The 16,136-nt window shown below is 28.3% G+C and overlaps 2 protein-coding genes across 4 annotated transcripts; one reads left to right on the forward strand and one right to left on the reverse strand.

The window, feature by feature from the left end:
* Window positions 1-263: 263 nt before the first annotated feature.
* On the forward strand, window positions 264-800 carry LOC107006548 (probable E3 ubiquitin-protein ligase RHG1A). The gene has a single exon (XM_015205073.1). It carries the CDS (start codon window positions 264-266, stop codon window positions 798-800), a length of 537 nt encoding a protein of 178 aa, XP_015060559.1.
* A 1,712-nt stretch (window positions 801-2,512) lies between these two features.
* On the reverse strand, window positions 2,513-15,532 carry LOC107005688 (probable glutathione peroxidase 8). 3 transcript variants are annotated; one of them, XM_027913734.1, is made up of 6 exons: window positions 15,349-15,417; window positions 4,158-4,234; window positions 3,952-4,013; window positions 3,337-3,455; window positions 2,837-3,004; window positions 2,513-2,757 (listed from the first exon to the last, which is right to left on the reverse strand). In XM_027913734.1, the coding sequence occupies exons 1-6, from the start codon at window positions 15,400-15,402 to the stop codon at window positions 2,725-2,727; spliced, it is 513 nt and encodes a 170-aa protein (XP_027769535.1). In that variant the 5' UTR covers window positions 15,403-15,417; the 3' UTR covers window positions 2,513-2,724. The 3 variants fall into 3 exon arrangements, with proteins under 3 accessions (XP_027769535.1, XP_015059468.1, XP_015059819.1); XM_015203982.2 differs by lacking the exon at window positions 15,349-15,417 and adding an exon at window positions 5,457-5,609; XM_015204333.2 differs by lacking the exons at window positions 2,513-2,757; window positions 2,837-3,004; window positions 3,337-3,455; window positions 3,952-4,013; window positions 4,158-4,234 and adding exons at window positions 12,799-13,080; window positions 13,178-13,345; window positions 13,672-13,790; window positions 14,017-14,078; window positions 14,308-14,384 and having other exon boundaries at window positions 15,349-15,532.
* Window positions 15,533-16,136: the final 604 nt, after the last annotated feature.

Raw genomic sequence — 16,136 nt, forward strand, 5'->3', positions numbered from 1 at the left:
CCCTTAAATCCTATTCCTAAAGAAATTAGGAGAACTAAATGAATGAGGAAACTTTACTTTTTTTTTCAGGTTTCTGCGTTAAGTTTCCAAACTTCGTTTCCGCGTTAAAGTTTTTTTAGAAAATATGGTCAAGTTATTATAAAACTCTGTTTTCTGATAATTTTACTCTGTTCTTTTCGAAATTCGATAAAATCGTTCAATTCTGTTCCTTCAATACTCGGAAATCTCAACATTGTTTTTGTTGAATTTTCTCTTGGTTAACAATGAGTAACTCTCGTTCTTCTCCAGATTATAATCAAAATTCGCAATTTATGTTTGTGAATTCGCGTACAATTGGAAGTAGAAGTAGGGGATCACCCTATGATCGTTTTTACAGAAGACAACAACACGATCAACCTTTCGTTTTGGGATTACAAGCCACAATTACTCCACACAGTGACGGAATTACAGTTATTAACGTCAGTAGTCGTGATTTAGTGGAAAGGGCCTTAAGGCAGCAGCATGTACCAGACTATTACAATGGCGGATCATCACAAAATTTATCAGATGATTCTCAACCAGAAAGTGAATCATTATTGGAGTATTTTAAAACAAGAATTCAACGTGTTGCTGATGGAGTAAATAATCCAACAGAAATTAAAGAGATTTGTGCCATATGTCAAGCGGAATTCGAGCATGAAGAGTGCATCGGGACACTTGGGTGCGGACATGAATATCATACAGGCTGCATCAAACAATGGTTGTTGAGGAAAAAAGATTGTCCCATATGTCGAGCTTCTGTTTTGCCCTCAAATACATAGTATTTAGTTTTATTATGAAATTCTGTAGTAGTAATCTGAAGTTTTGACAGATACTTTGTGTATTTTATAAAACTCCTCCTATTATACTTAGTAAGACAATTATCTTTTCTGAAGTTGTGAATGTAAGATATATATAAGAACAATTTGTTTCATGTCCTAAATATTGTTGAGAGATCGTGAATAACAACATTATCGAATTTATGTGAGTGTGGAGTTAAAAGGGTAAAAAAGATTGTCAAAAATTTCAAAAGGGCATATCAAATTTTTTTTTAAACCAAAACGGTAAAATCGCTCACGATATAGCGACTTGTACCTTTTGAAAAAGCGAAATCGCTGCAATAGCAGCGATTTCTTAAATTTGCCTTTTCTTTTTTTTAAAAAAAAAAAATTAAACAAATCGCTCCACACGGAGCGATTTTCAAAATAAAAAAAAAAATTCTATAAGTCGCTGCAGAAGCAGCGACTTCCATCAAATTTTTTTTATTTATTTTTTGCTTTATTTAAAAGAAAAATTGATTCAATTTTTTTTAAAAAAAAATAAATCATTGGCAACGATTTTTAATTAGTTTTTTTAAAAAAAATCAAATAGCTGTAAAGGCAGCGATTTACACTAAATTTATATATTTTTTTAAAAAAAATCAATTAAATGCTGCAAAAAAATTAGCCGATTAAATTAAGTTTTCAAAAAAAAATTAAAATTTAAGTGTAAAGCAAAAAATGTGTTAATTAAGAATTCATAACATAAAATGAATTCTTAATTAACACATTTTTTGCTTTACACTTAAATTTTTATTTTTTTTTGAAAACTTAATTTAATCGGCTAATTTTTTTTTGTAGCGATTTAATTGATTTTTTTTTAAAAAATATATAAATTTAGTGTAAATCGCTGCCTTTACAGCGATTTGATTTTTTTTTAAAAAAAACTAATTAAAAATCACTGCCAATGATTTTTTTAAAAAAAAAAATTGAATCAATTTTTCTTTTAAATAAAGCAAAAAAAAAATTAAAAAAAAAAAAAAATTTTGATGGAAGTCGCTGCAGAAGCAGCGACTTATAGAAAAAAATAATATTTTTTTTTAAAATTTTGAAAATCGCTCCGTGTGGAGCGATTTGTTTAATTTTTTTTTTTAAAAAAAAGAAAGGCAATTTTAAGAAATCGCTGCTATGGCAGCGATTTCGCTTTTTCACAAGGTACAAGTCGCTAGCGTTTTTACCGTTTTGGTTTTAAAAGAAATTGATATGCCCTTTTGGAATTTTTGACAAATTTTTTTACCCTTTTAACTCCGCACTCAATTTATGTCAATTCGCTCTGCTCGCAGAGCGGTATACCGAAAAAGAGAAGCGACTACCTTACTTAAGCAATTATCAGATCGACCTTTGAAGGACAGGATCTTTTTTTATGGTTGACACCTCTTGAAGCGGAGGATCTTTGCTATATGTAATTATATAAAACAAAGACTTCTGCATCCCGTCCATATTTGGGCTATGACTATACTATCAAGTCTTAAGATTGATGGTACATTCAACCAAGAACGTCCGTTGAAGTATCTAAGACTTAAAAGACCGAAGTCTTGTTACTCTTTCAGCTTAAGTAGACACTCTAACGTGCATATATTAAACAGATAATCTGAATAAGTGAGGTCTAAGATATAGTGTGTACGCCGACCTTACCCTTATCTTCGGTAGGTAGAGAGCCTCAACAAACTAGAAGATGGAAACAAATAAACATCAAGTAAGAAGTTATAATTCTTCATCAAACAAAACAAACTGACAGACTAATAATATTTGTCTAATATCAAATGACTGGATATCAGTTTCAGAAACATGTAGTAATTTATTAATAATGGGACAAACTACAATAAAACCAAGCCAGCATTAACAAGTTCGAAATCGATCCACATTGCTGAGGGCTCAACCTTGGCAACTACTCAATTCCCAACAGCACTTTTATGTCCCTCTGCAACAAGAGAATGAAGTCATAAGACCAATCATTTTATATAGAAAAGTTGCATCGAGTATTAACACAAAAACGTTACCTCCATTGAAAGAGGAGATGTGGTAGGATAATAGCGATCAGAAACTTGGCCATTCTTATCAACGAGGAACTTAGCGAAATTCCACTGAATATTATCTCCAAGTAATCCCCACTTGGCTGATTTCAAGAACTTATAAAGAGGAGATGTGTTTTCGCCGTTCACTTCAATCTAGATTAAGAAAGATACACTTGTGAATACGAAGATACCATGAGCTCTAAGGGAAGAAGTAATGTCTGAATGCAACTTTAACATTTGTAGTTAACACAAGATGCACATAAATTTACTGTGAATAATCTAATTGATGGATAAACCGCAACTTTCAAAATATTCTACCAAAATATTAAACATTTAACTAACATGTATACATGAGGAGAGAAGATGTATTTAAAAGATGAGACACAATACCAAGAAATTCATCAATTTTTTTGATAATGCAAGAAAATAAAAAGAGTAGCTAAATAATAGAAAAACGTCTATGAAGATTCTTGTTGTTTCATTACCTTGTCAAAGATGGGGAACTCTGACTTGAAACGCGTACAAGCAAATTCTACGATCTCATCGTTGCTCCCTGGTTCTTGTGCACCAAATTGATTGCAAGGAAATGCCAAAATTTCCAGGCCTACATTTAAATACCCAAAGAAAGAGAGATGTGAAGGACGTTTTAGTGATACTCAAACCATAATAACGTGATGAAATTGAAACTTTGGTTCAAACACAAGCCTTTTTGTTCTTCTTTATTGACAAAGGAATTTGTTATGAGACAAGATTAATGACGGCAATAATAACGAAAAGAAAGAGCACACAATTTAATGTGGGGAACTCTCAAGGGGAAGGAAACTCACGGCCAGTCACCAACTCTTGTTATTTCTCAGTGAAAGATGATACAAATACACCAAGTAACCAATGTTATATAGGCTGCGAAAAATCTCAATCCTAGACAATTTAGGATGTGCTCCAAACAATTTTTATAAGAAACTTGCCATAGTCTACTTAAAAGAAAAAGGCTGCAGAAAAAATCCCTTGCTTCGTCAGGCCCACAAACATAACAGAATTGGTTGAGGAACAGAAAGATATAAGTTGTGAAACGAACAGTAAAATGGTAACTTGACACATACCTTGATCTTTGTACTTCTCATATAAATGGTTGAGATCTTTGTAGTTTGAATCAGTCAAACCGCTGTGGACAGTAAAACAGATAACGATTAAATTTCTTTTTTTCATAATAAGTCAGATAACAGTTGAAGAATTCAATGAAGTGAAATACTATATGAATCACAGGACGTGTAAAAGAGAAAACAACTTCTTAGAGTTATGATTTTACCATTTGGATGCAACATTCACGATAAGCAAGACCTTTCCTTTGTAGGTACTAAGATCAACATCATTTCCCTTTGCATCCTGTGAGCAAAGGAGACAGTATGCTCAAAAAAGGGAAAAAGATACAAGTAAACGAAGCATTTCATTGTGGTCACTTGTATCAAAAATGTCCAATCCTCCAAATATAGTGCCTTTTTGGAGTACCCGACGTGGATGCAACATCATTTTTGGAGAGTCCGAGCAACATCACTTGTACATTTTTATGATATATTATCATTAGTAGTCTCAACCAAGTCATTTCATTATGAATTTTCCCCGTGTTTATAGGGCGAAGGCACGGAAAGGGGCTATTTAAGAATGGGAAAGAACTAGAGCCCTGAGGCATGGGGCAAAAGTTAGCTCCATGAATAACAACAACAACACAACACAACATAGCAAATGAAAATCCCGAAAAGTGAGGTCTACGGAGAGTAGTATACACATACCTTACCCCTACCTCCTAGAGGTAGACAAGCTAAATGATTAAAAAATTTAAAAAGCACTAAGGCGCAGAAAAGCTAGTCGAAATATCTAAGCATGTGAACAACCGCTATATGATTTCTTCCTATTTATTTAAACCTCCGTAGCACGTACGATGGTTAAGTTTATGCGAACTTTCCATTTGTTACTTCTACCGTTTTCCTAGTACAATTAGTTGTTTAGTAGGGGGAAAAAAGAACAATGGTACATAAGGTATATCTCATACTTCCATCCACTCTTCCCTTCAAATTAAAACTCTTGATTATTAAACATTTACATATTGCAGCCAAATTCCTTCCACATATGCCTATTCTAGCATCATATTGCTTAGGTTGGAAATCGTAGTAACTCAGTTGATTGACTATATGTACTTTCACAAGGACTTGTAATCCCCCTCCACCCTCTATATTTTCAACTTGATAGTGAGGGTTGTTCCCCAATATTGCTCAGGCTCTTCAAAAATATTGACCGATACATGTCAGATCCTCCAAAAATAGTGTAATTTTGAAGGATCCGGTGCAGGTACAAACATTTCTGGAGAGTCCGAGCAAATTAGAACCAGTTTTTGGGTGAAAATTTTCTTCCACTCACTTGACATCAAATTTTTTACTAAAACAACTTCAACAACTCTTCTTCTTTTTTTTTTTCAAAGTTCCACAAAATCTAGAGTTGAACTAGCTCAAAAAAAAAATCGAACACAACTTCAAAACACTCTTATTCTTCGTATTTCACAAAATCTATGGTCAAACCCTAACTCGAAGAAAAAAAATTATTAGGAGCTAACCTTTAGAGTAAAGTCATAGATAGATTCTGGCTTCTTCTCCGGTTGACCGGCCATCGTCGTCGTGGTCGGAATGTGGTACTCTTTAAAGTTTGAAATAAAAAGTGAAATTACAAAATATCCAAACACCCATCCACCTATATATATCAAGGATAAATTCGTTTGAGGGATAAAGGTATAATTAATTTTGAAGATAAATTTATTCCATATTTAAATATTTATTCGGTGTAAAATTACGGGATAATTTGTTTAGAAATTAGTTATTTTAGAATTATTTTTATTTTGTATTAAAAGTGAAACAATAATTCTTAGATAATTATTTAAAAAATAATTAATTTTAGGATATCGTATTTCTAATCAAACAAGCACTAACGAGGTAAGGAAACCTTGTATGCAAGTGATTGGAATAACCAATTATTTATTTTGTTATATCAAAGTTACATTACTTTTATAGTCTTAAAATCAACTCGTATATTATGTGTTTTAATTTTGAATTTGTATAAGTATATATTTAAAATTATAGAAATTGTTTAAATAGATATATGCATTTTATATGATATAAAATACATGTAGATTATCACGTAAGATGTGAATTGTCATATAAGATGTCACGTAGTACGTTTAAATAACTTGTTTAACTCTATACAATTTCAAGTGCATACTTATACACATTCAAAATTAGAGGGCATAGATAATAGATGAGATCAAATTAAATAGCACACTTCACCTATTTAGATACCAAACTTGCAAAATGATATTTTCTTTGTTTTAATTTGTCTATCTTAATTTGATTGATTGAAGTTTACAAAAAAAATAAATTAAATTTAAATTTTAAATTAGAAATACATATAACGTATCAAAATATCTTATAATTATGTAATCTTAAATATGTCGTATGAAATATTAAAATTAGAAAGCTAATCAAATTAGAGGAGATGCGTTATTTTTTATACAATCTATAAAAAATATGAAACAAATAATTACGACACAAAAAGCAATATTTTGTTTTATAATATTAAATAAATACTTATATAATAATAATAATAATAATAATAATAATAATAATAATGATAGTAATAATAATAATAATAAGACTATTGAATCATATACCTAAAGGAGGTGTAAAATTTAAATATAATATATATATAGAGAGTACATTGAAATTTAAAAATGGCTAAATTAGAAAAGAGAGCATTCGGATTTTTTATTAATATTTTTCAAAAAACAAAATAAAATATGAGTACAGAAAATTGCACTTATTGGAAGGGCCAAAGCATATCGAATCTGTCTTTGGTAGTTGCGCAATCTTACGTGGATAAATACGATAAATTCGTGTGTCTTAATTTATATGATTTGATATGATTTTTTTTTAGAAAAAGTAAAGTTATTATTTTAAATAAGACGCAAGATACTTGTGGACTACAGATTATTTCATTAAGATATTTTAAAGAGAAAAGGGTTAAATATGCCCCTAGACTATTAGAAAAAGTCTAGATATATCCTCTGTTCAAAGTTTGGTTCACTGATGCCCTCGCCATGCAACTTTTGGTCCAAATATGCCTTTATGGGCGTTAGTTGCCATGTTGGACATATCCAACTCATTTTTTATTTCTTTAAATGTCACATAGAATTGTCATGTCATTTTGGCCTTACCACATAACATTTATATGAAAATGGAAAGATATTCGAACTCATAAACACCTAATCCGACCCATAAATCAACTCCCTTTTAAATAAATTATCCAACCAATTTTTAACAATTTTGTTTAATTTTGATTTTTTTCGATAAATTTCGAAAGTGAGGAAATGATTAATAAAAAAAATAGGAAAAATATAAAAAAAGTATAAAATTGACGCCAAAAATTCATAAATAATTATAGTAACCTTAAATTCAATTTAAACATTTTTTTAATTTTTTTTTATTTTTTTCGATAAATCCCGAAATGAGTAATTAATTAATAAAAAGTATGAAAAAATATAAAATTAACGCCAAAAAATAAAAAATAAATACAGTAACCTTGAATTCAACAATTTCAACATTTTTTTAATTTTTAATTTTTTCGACAAATCCCAAAAATGAGTTTATTAACAAAAAAATATGAAAAAATATAAAAATTACGCAGAAAATTCACAAATAAAAAATAGGAAAATATGAAAAAAATATAAAATAAAAAAAATTGTTCAAATTATTGAATTTAAGTTTACTATATTTATTTGTGAATTTTGACGTATATTTTTTATTTTGTTTTCATATTTTTCCCTTTTTATTAAAAAATTACTAATTTTCGGGATTTACCGAAAAATATAAAATTTTAAAAAAATTGTACAATGAAATGTTACTATATTTATTTGTGAACTTTTGGCGTTAATTTATATTTTTTTCATACTTTCATATTTTTTATTAATTAATTACTCATTTTCGAGATATATAGAAAAATAAAAAATTTAAAAAAAATTGAAATGTTAGATTTAAGGTTACTATATTTATATGTGAATTTTTGGCGTTAATTTTATTTTTTTTTCATATTTTTCCTATTTTTTATTAATCAATTACTCATTTTCGAGATTTAGCGCAATAATAAAAATTAAATAAAATTGTTAAAAATGGGTCGGATAGTGAATTTAAAAGGAGCTGATTTATGGATCGAATTAGGTGTTTATGAGTCCGAATTTCTTTTCATTTTCATATAAATGTTATGTGGTAAGGTCAAACACATGACAATTCCATGTGGCATTTAAAGAAATGAAAAATGAGTTGGATATGTCCAACATGGCAACTAACGCCCATAAAACATATTTGGACCAAAAGTTGGACCGCGAGGACATGAGTGAACCAAACTTTAAATGGAGGGTATATCTAGACCTTTTCGAATAGTTTAGGGGCATATTTAACCCTTTTCCCTATTTTAAAGCTAAATCAAATAAATCATTACTAGATATAGAAAGACATGATACATGAATATGCAGTCTAATTTCGCTTCAGTAAATATTTATATATTTTAATTTTGAGTGTGTATAAGTAAATTTAGATTTGTATAAAATTAAATAAGTAGATGAATACGTCTTATGTGGCATAATACACGTATGATTTCACATATGACACAAATTGTCATGTATAACGTCATATAGGATGCACGTGTTTATTTGTTCTATTTTAGACATGTTTAAATATCTACTTGTGCACACCCAAAATTTGAGGACACAAATTACAACTAAAATCAAGTTAACAGGCACATTTATATATTATGTTACATAAGAATGTGTCATTCTTTTCTAAACTAAAAGAAAAAATAGTCATATAAATTGAACATAGGAAATATGTTCTTTAATCTAACATAATTGAAAATTTGAATCCGGTTCAAATTTCTAAATTTTTATCACAAATTCTCAAAAATTGCATCGTAAAATTATCTATATAAATTTCAAGTTCTTTTATATAAACGTTGTATATTTGAAAATTATATTAAAAATATTATGAAAATTATAATAATTAAAAACTTAAAATATTTAATATATATATATATATTCTCAAAATTTCAAATGTATTATATAAATAAATATAATATCTTGTCACATTTTTGCATATGGTAAACATGTTGTCCTTATGATGGTGTGCTGTGACTTCATGACTTTATTTTACATAATATATAAATATTTCCTTTAACAATTTTATTTTAGGCATAATTTATAAATATTTTTAATTTGGTTTTAAATTATATTTATGTCTTTCAACTTTTAGTGTGCACAAGTAGACACTTAAACTTGTATAAAATTAAACAAATAGACTTACATATCCTACATATCATTTTATATGTATTTTTTTCCTACATGGTGTCCTCCTACGTGTAGTGTGTCATGCAGGACTCATGTGTTTATTTATTTAAAAATTGAATAATTAAAATGCTTATTTGTGCATTATGAAAGCTGGACGTCAAAGTTAAAATTTGAAATCAACTTTAGGGTATAATATATGTATTATGCCCTTTATTTTAAGATGTAATGAATTTTTTTATGGTTGGACTCCTTCTGTTATTGCACAAATCAACAATACAATACCAATTGTTCACAAACTACATTTAATTTAATCATATTTACTAAAAAGATGAACAAAAAGAAATTAAAAGTTGAATTATAATTTTACCCCTACTATAAATTAAAATGTTATAAATCATTTAACCATTTAATTTAAATATTAAATTGTATCATTTTAATTAAAATGTTGATGACCTTCACACTTTCTTAGGTTAATTCCTAATTAAAATATCTAATTAATAATATCAATTTTCTATAATCTATATATATAAAATAATAAATAAATAAATAATCTCTCTCTATATATATATTCATTCATATTTATTTTTTCTCTTTTTTTTTTTTGAGATTTTAAATGTCTAAATAGTTTAGTTAATATTTTATTCTCTATCTATAATTACTATGCTTAAATTAAATTATATTAAATTGACTAGAAAAAAACTAACCCTCCCTCTCCCCACGTCTGGGATATGATTATTTCATTAAATCTTCTTATACAAATTATTCAACTTTTCATCTTCTATTTTAATTATTTATATTTATTTATTAGTTATGATATTAATAATCTTTCCTCTCTCAAAATCAATTGTAGAGGTAAAATTATTGTCACCTTTCATAATTCCTATAAATCTCTAACTAATGGAGGAATATTTTTTGTTCATCAATTGCTTTCTTTTGATGAGATTATTTCGGCAATTTTCAGGTACCATTTAATTTTATTTGTTTTTGTTTGAAAATAATAATATTATATAAAATTTGAGTAATGATATTTTGTATCCTACTTTCATGATAATGACTATTTTTCAACTGGTTTATTATTTTAATAAATTCTTGAATTTATTTGGAATCTTATATTTGTATATTGAATTTTGCCATCTTTTCGTATACTGTTTAATTTTTGTGTTAATTTCTATTCTAATGTTATCTTTTTATTTAAATTTTAAATTTAAATTTCTCAATTATATTGATGAGATGAATTTCATTGTGTAGATCATTTTTTCTAAGAATATCATTTTTTTTAATTCATATTGTATCATCTTAAGAATTATCGTAATATACATTATTCTACTTCTTTTATTAATGTGAATTTTAAAGACACGTACAAAAAATTTGATGGTTATTAATGGAGTAACTCGTTTTTCTTATTGAGATTTTAGTAGCTTTAGTTAATGATGTTATTCATGCATGATTCTACTTGATATCTTGTTTGTTGACAATTTATGTTTACTTCTCTTTTAATCTTATTTTTTATTTAGATTTTTGTTTCTAAATTGATAAGCTAATTTTTAAAGATTGAGATACTTTCAGATTGATGTGTGTTCAAATAGTTTACGTTATCTATATATATCATGTTGCGGATTTATCAAAATATGTGGTATTCAACTTTCCTATTAATGTGAAATTTGGGAGAAGACATCAATTAAAAGATTTATGATTTCATATTCATCTATTTTTTTTAATTGTTTGTCCTTTCATTAACTATTATTTCTGTAGAATGTTTTTTTTTTATATCTTTAACATACAAAATTTAAAATTTCATGTTACAAATCCTTCGTGGTAAATAGCACTAAAGTGAAGTTTATACACATAATGACTTAGCCTTTTTAGATGTAGCTTTTTTGTTATCTTTTATTTATTTTTTTATTCTATTTTAGGTACTTACATTCTTACTAATTAACCATAACAAGAAAAATATAAGGGTAGTATTTCCTAAATAATTGAAGAAGAATTCAAAAATTTTGTTAAGAAATTCCTAAGCGCAAGATCTTAATATATTTCTTTTATTTCAAGTTTCTCTAAAGAAGAGGTTTCGAGGCTAATAATTGTGTATCTTTTTTATTAAAAAAATGGTATATTTTTCTTAGCAAGATCATTTGCATCAGAAAATGACATGTCATAAGCATTTATTTATTTGTATTACTTTAAGTATATATTATAAGATTGTATTAAAAAGTGTTAGAATTTATAAGTCTTTAATTTATTTGAAGATTGAAATTAAAATATTGTTTTAAAAGATCATGAAACTAATAAATTTTTCATACCGCGTGAAGTATGGCCATGTTTAGTAGCTAATAATAATAATAACAAAAACAAAATTTTTTACATGATTAGTCAACTTTTCTTCTTCTCATAACATTTATGTTGAGAAAATATTATTTTTTATGGTAAATAAATAAATTTTATAATTTAAAAGGGTGCAAATTTGCAAATTAGAGAGACACATTATTTGTTTTATTTGCTTTAAATATTCATATTCTTAACTCATATCTAATTACATATTCAATTTTTATACTTGTGATATTCATAACTCTCATCTCTTCATATTTATAATCTCTAAATATCTAATCTAAAATTTTAAGATATCTTTCGGTATTTCTTCATTTCTTACTATATAAATTCAGTCTTTTCATTTCAGATTCCCTAACAAGGTTATCATTTTTATTCTATAGTTAAAGTAGACGAAGAAGACTCTTGATTTTGATATGATATTGGAGAAAGAGTCGATAAGAATTTGGAATATTATGTACTAATATTATATTATTTTTCCGTCTATATTATTATCGATCAACGTCTTATGAAGCATGTATACATTGTATTTTTTTCTTTCTCTATTTTTTGTGTTTTTTTCTCTATTAGACTTCTTAATTTAGTTTTTTATGAATGCTTTATTGTCGTAAGTCTAAATACTTATTTGAGCTCAAATTAGCTATTTGTGACTTTATTGAAATTTTGCTAACTATTAACCAAAGTTTAAAAGTTATAGTAGGTTGCTTAAAAAGAATTAATTTGAAACATCAAAATATGCCCTTCATTTGGTGTTTTTTTGGTTATATTCTGAAAGATTTATTTATGATTTTTGTATTATATTATTCATTACATGTTGTTCACATATATTTTCATAGCATTTTAATCGTTCTAACATGTCTGTAAAGTTCAAATGGAACAAACGTGCAAAACATGTGTCCAGAAACTAGTACATATAATATCATTACCAACCATCCTAACCCAAAATCATTGAGGGTTACACTAAAGTGGTAAATATATATTTTTTATTTTTGATAAAAAAATTTAAATTTGAGTCATAGATATGGATTCATTTTCAATAGGGAATGGTTTACCTTTTAAGTGGGATTTCTGAATGTAAATTTAAATTAATCGTGCCACAAGACAGATATGGAATATCGAATGAGAAAAAAAGGCATAATGCATTTACCTGTCTTTAAATTTGACTTCAGCTAACATCTATGCCCTCTAACTACGGGTGTACACAAGTATACACTTAAATTTGTAGAAAATTGAACAAATAGACACATGCACGTCTAAACAGACTCAACTTGGGAAGTTGATTAACAATGTATCAACTTAAAACTTCTCTTACAGAATGAACAATTTATGTTGCACAACATTTCAAATGGCGATCATCTACACAATAACAGCCCTTCTTACATAATGTCTCTCACTCAGATAACGAAAACAACTGAACGATTTCGAAAATAAAATCAAACCTGCAATCAACAACGGAAAAATCGATCCACATCGTTGAAGACTCAATGCTTCACAACTATATAGTTTCAAGAAGCTTTTTCATATCCCTCTGCGGAAAAAATTGATAAAGCCAAAAGTACATGATGTTACACACAAAGTTACAGGAAATTTACATAGAGTATTTCAGTATTCAAGCAGTTGATTACCTCGATAGTCAGAGGAGACGTGGTTGGATAATAACGATCAACAACTTGACCGTTCTTATCAACCAAGAACTTAGCGAAATTCCACTGAATATCATCCCCAAATATTCCCCATTTGCCTGATTTCAAGAATTTATAAAGAGGAGATGCATTTTCGCCGTTCACTTCAATCTAATTCAAGAAAAGATACTTTAGTTGTTAGTACATCATGATTCCACAATCATGAATTCCAGAATAGGTAATTATGGAATGTAATGGTATCCGTTTTCAATGCAACTCAGAATGTTTATAGCTGACAGAGGATAAGAAAACTGATGGATAAAGGAAATTTTCTGTATTTCTCAACATATTCGACCGAAACATTGAACATTTTTAGAACACTCATGTATATAAGCAGGGAGAGAAGATACGTTTAAAAGACGAGACACACTACTAAGAAAATAACCAAGTTGTAGCTAATATAATGACATCTATCAGGATTATTGTTCTTTCATTACCTTGTCAAAGATAGGAAAGTCTGACTTAAAACGAGTACAAACAAAGTCTAAAATCTGATCGTTGGTCCCAGGCTCTTCCTCACCAAATTGATTGCACGGAAATGCCAATATTTCCAGCCCTATGTTTGAATAAGATAAGAAATTTCGAAATGTGAATGGAACCAATTAGGAGAGAGCTGAAGGCAATTTTAGTGATACTCAAACCATAATGACTCAAATAGTCCGAAAGTTAAGCTTTAACCGAAGATGTCAAATGGTCCATTCTTTGCAGACACTAAACCGTTTCTTCTTCTCTTATCCGGAGGAATCAAACCATGAATTGGTCACTTAACTAAAGACACATACCTTGATCTTTGTACTTCTCATATAATTGGTTGAGTTCCGTGTAGTTTGAGTTAGTCATCCCGCTGTAGACAACCAAAAAGATGATTGTTAAAATGTTCAACTAGGACAAATATCACTTGAACGACAGAATGTGTAAAATGTATAAGCAGACGACAACAAGGTTTTACTATCATGATTATCTTCGGGACAGAGGTTTTTCCGTTCCCTGGACTTCAACTGGTATCAGAGATATTATAAAACAGATTCTTGCATACAACTACAAATATGACGGCAGAAATTAGATGATTCTACCATTTGGAAGCAACATTCACGATAATTAGTACTTTTCCTTTGTAGATACTAAGGTCTACATCATTTCCTGTCGCGTCCTGCGAGCAAAAGAGAGAGTATACTGAGAAAATCAAAGGGGAAAAGTACCAAGTTACTTCGAACTTTGAATTGCTCACTCTGTTTCAATTTTGTTTGGCTTACTTTCCTTTTTAGTCCATTTCAAGAAGTCTTCTTTAGCTCCTTAAACTTTATGTCAATCAAAACCAGACAAACAAACTGAAATGAAAGGAGTATGAGTAATCTCGATGTTTATAAGGCCAAGGTCAGAGGGGCTAGTTAAGCATAGGGAAGAGCCATGGAGAGACGGTTAAGATAGTAAATCATATTTACATAAAGATTGAGCCTTATAAAGGAACGTCTACTGGTTTCAACCGACAACAACAACAACATATCCAGTGTAACTCCACAAGTGGGGTCTAGAAAGGGTAAGATGTACTCGGACCTTACCCCTATCTACGTAGGGTAGAGAGGTTACATCCAATACACCCTCGGCTCAAAAGATAATTATTCGAAGCAGTGTTGCAAGATCTAGTGATTTCAACCATAATGTTTAATTACCATACGTGAAATTTTCACCTCAAAAAGCTCAAGTTCAGTTCTTCCAAATTCAATGTGTCATTATCCCATCATGTAGACTCCTTAAATCCACCAAGAAGCATGGTTCTACTTAGAGTAAAAAGTTAAAAATGTGCCCTAATAATCAATAAAGTGAGTTAAATCAATTAAAGACCAACATTTAAAGTTTTAAACCAGAGACAAAAACACTAGGTGATTTCTGAGTTATCCGTCTTATCTTCAAATATTTTTAAGATCTCAAATACAAGCTAAGCCCAGCTTTTGGGTATTTTTAATTTTTTTCAAACATATTGAAGCACAACTCCAATTCCAAAAATGACAACTTCAAAAAAAAAATTTAAATTTTTCAAGTTTCAACTTCAAAATCTATACGAAACAGGAGCTTATATTAGGTAAACGCGTGATAAAATTTGAGTTTATATTTACCTTTAGAGTAAAGTCATAGACAGATTGTGGCTTCTTCTCCGGTTGGCCGGCCATTGTCGTTGCTCAAATTTGGCTCCGAAATTCACAAATCCAAAACTAAAAATACCCGACCCGACTACCTATTTTATATTTATTTGTATTATGAGAAGAAATTATAAGGGTAAACTAATTCTTATTTTAAAAATGAAAAACACTACATGGTTCATGCTTATGCTAGTAGTTGAGGAATATTCTATAAAAAAATTAAAGTTTCCACTAATTTTTATAATTAGCATAAAATTGAATAATACATAAATTTGACCTAGTTTGCAGCTAACTATCCTTTAGATGTTCATTGCCATTCTAAAAGAGATGTAGTATTGTTGAATATAGTGTATTAATTAGGTTTATATTAGTTATACTGAAATTATTTTTTATTGAATTTTTTGTTTAAACTTTGATATATCGAAAATATCATGTATTGACATAACTTTTTAATGAAATATTTACTTATAAAAATATACTCCAGAAATATAATAGAAAAATATTTATAAAAAAAATATATGATGGAAAACACATGATAAAGATAATGTGGAATAAATGTGTTTTTTACCATGTTAATATGTGCATTAAAATCATTTACATACTTCAATATCAAATATGTGTTATCATTCGTATACATTAGTTATATATAGATTTAAAAAATATATTATATATTGTACTAATAATATATAAAACTAACACATATATTATTTTTTCTGAGACACTCCACCAAACGAATTATATAGATGGAGAAGGTACTCTCTTTG

This window comes from Solanum pennellii, chromosome 12, assembly GCF_001406875.1.
Source record: "Solanum pennellii chromosome 12, SPENNV200".
In the NCBI taxonomy this organism is placed as follows: Eukaryota; Viridiplantae; Streptophyta; class Magnoliopsida; order Solanales; family Solanaceae; genus Solanum; species Solanum pennellii.

Bases quoted from the DNA above. Each gene is read 5' to 3' on its own strand.
- LOC107005688 (XM_027913734.1), bottom strand. From the start codon at position 15,402: ATGGCCGGCCAACCGGAGAAGAAGCCACAATCTGTCTATGACTTTACT. The intron at 3,456-3,951 runs GTATGTGTCAAG...ATTTAAATGTAG, and splicing joins TGAGAAGTACAAAGATCAAG to GCCTGGAAATTTTGGCATTT. The intron at 3,005-3,336 runs GTAATGAAACAA...TTCTTAATCTAG, and splicing joins AGTTCCCCATCTTTGACAAG to ATTGAAGTGAACGGCGAAAA.
- LOC107006548 (XM_015205073.1), top strand. From the start codon at position 264: ATGAGTAACTCTCGTTCTTCTCCAGATTATAATCAAAATTCGCAATTT.